This window comes from Sinohyriopsis cumingii, chromosome 17, assembly GCF_028554795.1.
Source record: "Sinohyriopsis cumingii isolate HCF-2022 chromosome 17, ASM2855479v2, whole genome shotgun sequence".
Taxonomy (NCBI): domain Eukaryota; kingdom Metazoa; phylum Mollusca; class Bivalvia; order Unionida; family Unionidae; genus Sinohyriopsis; species Sinohyriopsis cumingii.
The window spans coordinates 99957683-99968850 of NC_142977.1; the positions used below are offsets into that span (position 1 = coordinate 99957683).

Sequence of the window (11168 nt, forward strand, 5' to 3'; positions counted from 1 at the left end):
ACAGACAGACAGACAGACAGACAGACAGACAGACAGACAGAGAGACCTACAGACAGACAGACAGAATAGTCTAAAGAAATTCAAAGATACACGTTTTTATTTTTTAAATATGAGATTAAATTTGTATGCCAAACAAATAGTGTTAATGATTTACTCTAGTCCATGTTAATGTATCAGTTGTTATAACCATGACGTAAATAAACGATTCCGTCATGGCTGAGTTCAAGCATAGCTATAACAAATACACTGTGTTTTACTGGTGCCGTCACAAGCGCAAACGTTGTAGCAGATGTGATAATGTAATGCACTAATTGCTGACGTAGAAATGAAGTTTTCACCAGCTTCTAATATTTCTCAATAAGAAATGTAAAATAATAAATGAAATAAATAAAGGGAAAAATAAAAAATCTTATATCTTATAACATTCTCAGTGCTCTGATTTGTAAAATAAGAATGGGAATTACATATTTGTTTAATATATAAAGACCTCTATCCGTGAGGTGGCTGTCTTTACCTGTAACGTTCAAAACTGTACAACTATTGCCCTTTTCTTAAGGTTGTATGGGGATTTATTCCATTGTAAGGATGCAAGAATTAATTAGATTTATGGGGACAGGTGCTTGTTAAATCGCTATGCAGCAAAAATTTATAATGTGTGTGTCAGGAAAGGAAGTGATTCTTAATTAAGCCTTCGTTTACTTAACCGTTAGACGACTAGAAAAAGGAAGGTTAACTTCGATTTATATCGGAACTGTCAGAAGCTGAGTTTTTCCAGATCTGTTGTTTGGAATTCTATAAGTCATGCTGACTGCAATTTTGGCACCTAGTTACAAAAGGCGGTAAACATATTTAATCCTGATTGTTTTCGCTAAATAAGGGGCGTGGTACCCACACGAAAATTCTTGGGGTTAAATTGCCCTCGTTGAAGAATCTAGTCAGTCTGCATCTTTCCTGCAAGAGTGAAAATAATAATAATAATAATAATAATAATAATAATAATGAGGACTTTGAATAGCGCATAATCTTTAGAAGCTCTAAGCGCTTTACAACATTAAACAACACCTATAAGATAAAAAAAAACCACATAATGATATGATTACAAAAACAAAACACCATGAAATTAGAAAACATTAAAAAAACATGCTGAGAATATTTAAGGTAGGAAACATTATTAGGTCTTTAAGTTTGTTCTTGCAGTCGAAACAAGTGAGTTTTAAGAGCCCTCTTGAATGTGATCACTGTGTCATTGTGTCTAAGTTCAGTGGGCAATTCATTCCACGTTGCTGGGCCCTGGTATGCAAAAGAACGCTGTCCTTATGACTTTGTTTTCATACTTGGAATAATGAGTATACGATTGTCAGAAGAGGAGCGTAAGTATCTTGCTGGTGTGTACACATGGGTGAGGTCGGATAGGTATGTTGGACTAGAGTCCGACAGTGAAACTAGCACAGAGAACAAATTTTGTGTTTGATTCTGGATCGAATGGATAGCCAGTGTAGGGTACAGAGCATCGGGGAGGTGTGCTCTGATCGTGGTACTCTAAGTATGATCCGAGCAGCTGTGTTTTGAACGTTTTGAAGTTTCTGGAGCAGATATTGAGATGAACCAGACATAATGAGTTACAATAGTCCAGTCTTGAAAGTACTAATGAACACACAAGTGTTTTAGTGGCATCAGCTGAAAGATATTTGCGAACTGAGCTGATGCGTCTCAGCTCAAGATAGGCAGCCTTGCATATGTTCATGACATGTTGGTTCAATGTGAGAGTACTGTCCAGAGTAACACCTAGGTTTCGTACTGATTGTGTGAATTTAATGTTGGTGTTGCTGATATTTATTGTTTGATGTAAAGGATGTGAATGAGAAAGTCTTTGTGTTGTGATCAGAATGGTCTCAGTTTTATCATCATTCATCTGCAGCTTGTTACATGTCATCCATGATTTCACATCAGAAATGCACCTCTCTACACCTTGGGTGGTAGCATCAACTTCAGTTGGGTGGCTAGATTTATATATTTGGGTGTCATCAGCGTACAATTGGTGAGACAAGGGATGATGATCTATGACACTTGAGAGCGACTGAGTGTACAGAATGAAGAGAACAGGTCCAAGAACAGACCCTTGTGGAACACCACAACATAGATCAACTGGGCTGGAGTGTATACCATTTGCAGATACAATTTGAGTCCTGTTGACCAAGTAGGACTTGAACCACAGTAAGGCTGTATCATGAATGCCAAATACATGCTGGAGACGGTGAAGTAATATATCATGGTCTATTGTGTCAAATGCTGCAGACAAATCAAGGAGGGTGAGGACTGTAATCTTTCCGCTATCCAACGCAGACAGAATGTCATTAACTACTTTTAGAAGAGTAGTTTCAGTACTGTGGCAGGGGCGATATGCAGATTGTACATTTCTAAAAAGACTGTTTGAATTTAGATGAGATACATGCTGGGATAGAAGAACCTTTTCTAAGATTTTTTATATGAATGTGAGATTAGAATCTGGGCGGTAGTTCTTTAAATCGTTATGGTCTAGTGTTAGTTTCTTCAGCAGAGGCTTTACAATGGCAGTTTTGAAAAATGATGGGAATTCCCTGGATGAGAGAGAGGTATTAATAACATCAGTTAATGAAGGCAATACTGGATATAAGTACTCAAGCAGCAGTGATGTTGGAATTGGATCAAGTTCACATGACTTTGGTGCACTCTTCATCAGGATTGTACGTACGAAATCCATAGAGACAGGTTCAAATGCTGCTAATGGTTGCCGCTCAAATTCTGTATCCCAACTGTATGGTGACGACGAGTCAAATGAAATTGTGGTGTCAAGTTTATCTCTAATGGTTTGTACTTTGTCACGGAAGAAATTTGCAAACATGTCCGGAAGGTCGACTGGAGAGAAGGTAGTTGGAAGTGGTGTAGATTTGTTCCTTGACATTAGCTTGTTAGTAATCTCGAAGAGCTCTTTGCAGCTGGAACTTTCCATGATCTTAGTAGTATAGCGAGCTGATTTCGCTGCATGGACTATATTTGTGACATTCTTCTTAGCGGCTTCATAGATCTGCTTATGAATAGTGAGTCTGGTGGAAAGCCAAAGCCTCACAGCTTTACGGCGGTCTCTTTTAGCAGTGCGAAGCTGGTCTCTAACACTGCTATACCATGGAGAACACTTTTGAATTGATACTCTGCACTTGGTAGCTGGGGCATGTTTGTCAAGCAATGAACGCAGGCAGTCATCAAGTTGTCCTGCGGTAGGAGGTAAGCAAGTTGTTAGGTTAGCTTGGATGTCGTGCATTAGTTTGGTTCTATTTATCATACGGAGATTTCTCTTAGTAGCAGATAAAGGATGAGGGTTAGGGTCTGATGCGTCAAGATGGCATATAATGCAGAGGTGATCTGATGCAAGGTCATGGGATACCAGGGAGGACCGTAGAATGTTATTATCAGGTCTATGAAGAATCCATTCTAAAATATAAGGGACTCCGAGAGTGAATTTGGAAGAAATTATCTCGTAAAAAAGTGTGTGAAAGGGACAGGATGTCTGGAAAGTAAACGGACACAATGTGGTGGTAGAAGCGAACGAAGCTTGTAAGCACAAGGTATTTGCGTCAATATAATGTAATTCCTTGATACCAATATAATGATTTGCTTGAATGTAATTGTTTATATTTGCATTAATTTATTTGTTTAAATCCGTAGATCAATATTCTTGAAATGAGTGTAACTGTGTTTGAGTTAATCCATCTGAATTTGTACAATGATCTGCTTTATATGAGTTTGACGAATTGTTTGAATTTGTCGTCTTGATTGCCATAGGAATCTAAGAATTTCATGCATTACTTTGGTTGATATGAATTACGATAATCCGTTTAATTCATCGATCTTAGATGATTTCATGTATGCTAACGACTTGGTTGTGCGTATTCGATGAAAATAATGTAATGAATTTCATTCATTCATGTGTGTAATTGAAAGGAGAACGGAACTGTTATGTCTCGTGTAATGTTAATGGGAATCAGTGATGAAATAGCCATTATGAAGTACATTAATCTTGTGAAACTAGGTTTGTTTATGGTCTGCTATGTTTAGTTTGACCAGATAGCCTTTGGTATCTGTTTGAATTCCGATAGAAGGATATCTGATATAACGAGAGGGGAGTAATGGTCTGTTCGCAGTAGAACAACTGAAAGAAGATTTAGGTTGCTTCTGTTTATTTTAAAAGGGAAAATAGCTCCAAGGACGTGTCAACTGAAGTATCCACGGACGTATCAGCTGACGTATCCATCTACCTACTTATTCAAGTATCTACGTACTTACGTATCCACCTACTCACACAAAGTTTGAGTGCCGAAAAGAGGCTCGACAGTAGAAAAGTTGGAAAAAGGAAAAAGCGAAAAGGACCTAGAGGAGCCACCATTGTGAATTTGGAGTGAACCGGAATAAGCAGGTTATGAAGGTGTACAAGGCAATGACTTCGATCGTTCACTCGATTATATGATGAACTAATTCTATCATTTAAAACAGATCGGCTATTTATATAAATATATTTGTGTTTGAAATTCGGTGAAAGATCTATTTTAACAAGAAGTGTATCTTCCTAATGCAACGTATTATCACAGTTGTTTATGTGTCATACTGTTATATATATATCTGCTCAGATCTCTATTTATTTCATCTATAATTTCTCACCTTATTTCACACCTTATTTTAATATTTACTCGATCGGGGCAACTATACCGAGGGCGATCACCCTCTAGATAACGATAGCAAAATAAAGCGGACACCTTGTAAGAAGGTACAACCTCACGACACCACCACCAGTAGCATCCATCCGAAGAATATATTATATCTAATATAGTATGTTACCAGAGAGTTCTACGTGAAGGAAACATGTCTTATGTTAGGGGTAGACATTTTGAACATGAAAGCAACGGTAACAATTGCTTTAATACACTTAAGAAAACGTGAAGTTGCCAGAATCTGATTCAGCTTAGTATGACTGGTCAAATTTATTTATGAACGTAGTAGTCCAATCACGGCATTGTGACGGTAATATCACAGACGCGTTAGGTATGATGGAGTGACGTCATGAATCCGCAAAGTATTATGATCTGACCTTATTTGTAGTATTTTAATTTCCGAGGTGAGGAAAATGGGGGGGGGGTGGTGGTGGTGGTGGTTATGACGTAATGTCATATGTTATGTGTTTGGATTTCAATCAATTAAAGTTGTTCTTAACTTTGAAAAAGCTTCAAAGTCTTCATTATACGAAATCACATGTTTAATTTCATTAGTTTTTGCCAAAGTTTCATGAATCATATTCCGTAGTCACATCATGTTCACTTATTGGTCACGACATACAAACATATTGATCACAAAATGTATACTTATTGGTCACAGCATGTACACATAATGTACATATCAATTGCGTCCCTTTTATGAAATCCTGTATAAGCCGCTATTACACAGGCTGTAAGGACATAAGTACTAATGATATACCATTGATATGTTTCGTATATCCAAAAAATTATATGAAAACATACAAATAAAAAAATAAATTATTGTTATATATTTCTTTTGAAAACGGCAAAAAAGTACAAATTCTTTAATGGTATGTGTTAAAATCTGAAACGGAGTCTAGTGTGTCCGTATTATAAATTAAACACACACACACACACACACACACACACACACACACACACACACACTTAGTTTATCCTTTCATTCAAGTTTTGTTGCACTGAACTTAAAAATGAAAATCATCATCTTTACAGACAAAGGAAAGAATAAAATACAGTAATAAAAATAACAGGGCTAAAGGAGACTGCCCCCACCCACCCATTGTTACAGTAAGTTATCTTCGCATTGAGATGGTTAAAAGTATGAATTGAAAACGGTTAAAATGAAACTGCTTCCATGGGTTTTGGGTCTTCACAGACCTGTCGGTCATTTGTTGACATTATGTGTACTTGATGATAAATCCACCATTTCTTGTTATTCCCCATGACTTTTATAAATAAAACATGGAACATGATGAACTGATTGGGATATATGCAACAAAACATATCAACGTAATCAGCAGCATTATTGGTACGAAAACAAAAACTGGAGTCGTGTTGTCTAGGTAATAACTGACATTATAACAATTATTCAACTGATTATATCAACAGCCCATTATTGCATGTAACCAATTTTTTTAAAGTTTTGTGGGGGCAGCCTGCGCTAAGTACTCAAGCAGTTTAGAAGGACTGGATCCTGGTGACTTTGTGTTTTATCAAAAATAAATTCATTTCATGTACCACTTTTACGTTCCGGTGGTTGTCGCCACCAAGCTCCATCTTGCACGATGAAAAATTAATAATATCGCAAAGGGACAGCCCAATCAAGTGCAGACAAGCGGTCCATGCAAAACACACACATGCAGACACACACTGAATTCAGTTGCCTTTTTACTACTATCAAATGATAGAAATACGTATTTCATATTCGTTGAACATTTTAAATGAATCCACAGGGAAAATGTATTTCGATTCCTGTTTCATATAGTTCAAATGCATATAGTTTACCTGAACGAGACACAATAAAAAGATTCTGGACTTCATAAAAAGGAATTTCTTTATTGGTATAAAACGAACAAAACACGCAAGAAAACCATTGTATTCATCGCCCCGAATTCACGGCAAAATATTACCTCTTTAAGAATACGACGATGCGAAAACACGTCCAACAAAATTGAGAAAAATGGTAATAACATATATTTCATTGTAAAAACACGAACAATTGTATCGAAATCAGTTGGAATGATAATGTTATATGTATCACCTAAATAGGACATCCTCCCCTATTTCATGTCTTCCGCGTGCCGGGGCCTTGTTTTTGTGTTGTTTACTATCGCCAAACACAGAGATCATTGTTCATTATTGAAAAATAAGCCTGTACTTTCCTAATGTCCAGATATTTATTTCTAATATTTCATCTCAGTTTTTGTCCTCTCTACAATGCGTCGAGTGTCATACATGCAGAACGATGCGTCACGTATTCATGTGTCATCGTTTTGTGTTACTCGCATATAAACTGTTTTGAATGGCAAAATTTATAAATGGAGAAAAGGGGCTCTGGATTTGATACACACAAAATTACCATTCAATTAGCGAGTTTCAATACATACGAGTGAAGAATATATTGCTATATTAAATTCAAGCGACAACACGTGACTCGGGGTACTTCACTGTATTTACCGTCACTCGGGCGACACTAGAGAATTGTCAGGAAGGCTACGTTTCTCGGCTTAGCTATTGATGCCTTTTGACCCGTAACAAACTGTCAAGTTTAATTTCTGCGCTTTATAGGTTTGTCTCAGATATCAAACAGGATACATTTGGTCACAGGTAAAAGGCGCTCGTGTGAAGCTCGTGGGCTCGTGTGCGGTGAGCTAGCCCCGCCCTATCCACGCGAGCTGTCACACTTCCAACAGCAGTTTTACGAAAGTGACCAATCATCGTGTGACTACCTGGCGCTTTCCTCTCTCAGTCTGTTACCTGGTTGGAGAGTAGAGGGTGTATATATATATATGTATGACTTGAGTACGTTTTAATACAATTAATCAAGGTATGTCACTCAGAGATACAAACATAATAAAAAGACTAAATAAGCATTACCTGAGTGAAAATACCGTTAGCTGTCGCACAGTGCTGACCTCTATGACGGACTTAGAAAAGAAGAGCTTCATCAGAAAGCGTTGACGAGAAAGCTGGAAAGACTTTTTGTCAAGTTTAGATCTTGTGCATTCATATCCTAACGGAGCAGGGTTATTTGAGTCTGGTTAAATCTATAAATTCGAAGGAATAATTTATCCACCATATAAAATTCAAAACCCCGTTTTAGAAAACAAATATTTAGTTTGTCATGGAGGTGTTTGAACAAGACAAACTCGCTGATAGTTCTGCTTTAAATGAAATTCGTTATAATTTTGGAACTTTTAACCCCTACTCAAATATTTCCATGGATTCACAGGAAACGGGACTCTCATATCAAGAGTATGACTGGACGCGAATAAATTCTGAAAATCCGACAAGGCATTTGTATCCGCAAGTTGCAGACGACACTCAACAGTACCATTCGTATCTAGGATACTCAAATATGCCTCAAACCACAGACATTATTGCAGGTTCCAATTACCTTCCAGGAAGTGAATTGGGGTACGCTTCATCACTGTCTCATTTAGGATACACGGGAAACGAAAACATATACAGTCCTCAATCATATGGAAATGTTTCTCCCAGTAACTCAACCGGAAGCAACGGTAAACCAAAACGGAAGCGAGTTCAAACGTCATCGCAACGAAAAGCGGCTAACGTGAGAGAAAGACGGCGAATGTTTCATCTCAATGAAGCTTTCGACGATCTCCGAAAACGACTTCCAGCGTTTAATTACGAGAAACGTCTATCCCGCATCGAAACTCTGAGGCTAGCAATAACTTACATAGCATTCATGAAAGACGTCGCAGACGGCGAAGATCCCAATGACGTTAAACTAAAGACATACAAGGACATCCAGGAAGACCTTTTTAGTGAGTTTAAAGACAAATTAAGTGAAGATTCGTATGAATGAAGAATTCGAGTCATAACTTTGGAAGTGCTCATTGCTAAACCCTAGTCAAAACCCCACTGTTTTAGACAGTCAGAAGACTGATGTGAACTGGTAAGACTGATATATTGGTAATACTATGGTGCTAAAGTGCGAATGACTATTTGGCATGTAAATATTTGTTGCATATTTGAACAAGACGTATTTAAATGCCACGTTATAAACTGGAAAGTTGATGATATTTAACTGCATATAACTGTATCAAACTAATAAGGGTTTCATAGTTATCGTTGTAATAATTACTGATTTTATTTTTATTTTTTGTTTCTCATAAATTGAATGTTTCCTCATATGGCAGAGTGGAGGCAGCGAGACATTCGTGTCCATTTATGTTTGACTTCAGGAATCCACTGAAATATTGCTTCTAAAAAAAAGAAACCTCTTGTATTTGTTTCGTGATACGTTAGATTAGCTTATTTACTTGTATCTGTCATGAAACGATAATTAACAGCTTTAATACACCCTAAAATATACATCCCTTGGTTTATACCGATTGATAATATTCAAACTTGAGACGACAAGCGCACAAACGGGTTTTCCAAAATAATCCCTGTGCATTCAATTTCGAAACAAAAAAACGTGTTATTCAAACAGAGGTTTTAGCAAGTCTCATATATATATATATATATATATATATATATATATATATATATATATATATATATATATATATATATATATATATATATATATATATATATTATGATACGTTATATTTCCTTTGAAAATTAAGTCCATATCATTATTGATAATTAGTGGTGTTCATTTTATGTGGTTCATATTGTTATGTTTTGGTAGGGGTCATTGTGTTCCTTTGCCTGTGTTCAATTTTACTTTTACTTGAATGTTCTTTTTTTTTTTTTTGTCTCAAGAAAATGTAGTACTTATAAATAGAACATCATAAATCATACTTTCGTATCACAATGTCTTCCGATTAATGGTGGTCATTTTTTCATGATTATACAATTTAAGACGATGTCGCTTTAAATATGTACACACATGAGATCTGTGCAAATCAATTTATATCATGTAATTTTATTTATGTTATTAGACTTTGAATACGGGCATATTGACATTGCCATATGTTCTTTGTGTAATGCATGCACATTTCAGTTTTTATTGAGAATTATTCTCAAGTATTTTTACTGTTATTTATTGATCCCATGATTTACACTCTACTATTATTTTAAAAATATGTTATAAATTTACTTCTTCCGGCTCATCAAATGAGTTGTTTAAACTTTTTAATGTATTCTATGTACTTTATTTCAAAACTGAAATATGTCTCGACGTTTAATGATGGAACAAAGTCCTATTAAAAATTATTTTGACGAATCATGTAGGCTTTCTTTTTCTTTGAGTTATACATGATACGAACATCAAAATATGTATCTTCCTGCATAATTTGAATAGGTAACAATCCATCGGTCTGTCTGTCTGTCTATCTATCCATCCATCTCTCTCTTTCTCTCTATTTCTATCTATCTATCTATATATCTACCTACCGACCTATCATCATCATCATCATCATCATCTTCATCATCTATCTATCTATCTATCTATCTATACATCTATCCATCCATCCATCCATCATCCATCCATCTACCTACCTACCTATCATCTATCTATCTATCTATCTATCTAACTATCCATCCATCCATCACCCATCCATCCATCCATCTATCCATCTATCTATCTATCTATCTATCTATCTATCTATCTACCGACCTATCATCATCTATCTATCTATCTATCTATCTATCTATCTATCTATCTATCTATCTATCTATCTATCTATCTATCTATACATCTATCCATCCATCCATCCATCTACCTACCTACCTATCATCTATCTATCTATCTATCTATCTAAGTATCCATCCATCCATCCATCACCCATCCATCCATCCATCCATCCATCCATCTATCTATCTATCTATCTATCTATCTATCTGTCTATCTATCTATCTATCTATCTATCTATCTATCTATCTATCTATCTATCTATCTATCTATCTGTCTATCTATCTATCTATCTATCTATCTATCTATCTGTCTATCTATCTATCTATCTATCTATCTACATAGCACAAAATATATATCTCTGCATACCCACCATTATGTCTAACTACACAAAGAAGGGGCCCCGAGTGGCCGAATGGTCTAAAGCGCTCACCGTTCCGGATCACTGCCATCTTACCTCTGTCTGCGTGGGTCCGAGTCTCTGGCTCGCCTAACGCGGGTACGTGGGAAAGCTTGCCAGTAGCTTCTTTTGGGTCGGTGGTTCTTCCCGGGGGTTTCCATGGTTCTTCCTCCACCAGTGCTATTAGCCGAAATGTATAGCCTATACTGTGTTGAAAAATGGTGTTAAACTCAACAACAACAACAACAACTCCATAGAGGCAAATATACCCAACAATGTATGCATACATGTATGCATGCATGCATGCATCCATCCATCCATGCAATACGTTCATTTTAAATTTTATTGATCTCAGACTAAAGTATCAGCTGGTATG

At 36.4% G+C, this 11168-nt stretch overlaps 1 protein-coding gene across 1 annotated transcript; it reads left to right on the forward strand.

The window, feature by feature from the left end:
• The first annotated feature begins 7613 nt into the window (after nt 1-7613).
• On the forward strand, nt 7614-9987 carry LOC149779534 (uncharacterized). Its single transcript, XM_089940241.1, has one exon. The coding sequence runs from the start codon at nt 7909-7911 to the stop codon at nt 8611-8613; it is 705 nt and encodes a 234-aa protein (XP_089796367.1). The 5' UTR covers nt 7614-7908; the 3' UTR covers nt 8614-9987.
• Nucleotides 9988-11168: the final 1181 nt, after the last annotated feature.

Excerpts from the sequence above, each read along its gene's own strand:
- LOC149779534 (XM_089940241.1), top strand. The coding sequence starts at position 7,909 with ATGGAGGTGTTTGAACAAGACAAACTCGCTGATAGTTCTGCTTTAAAT.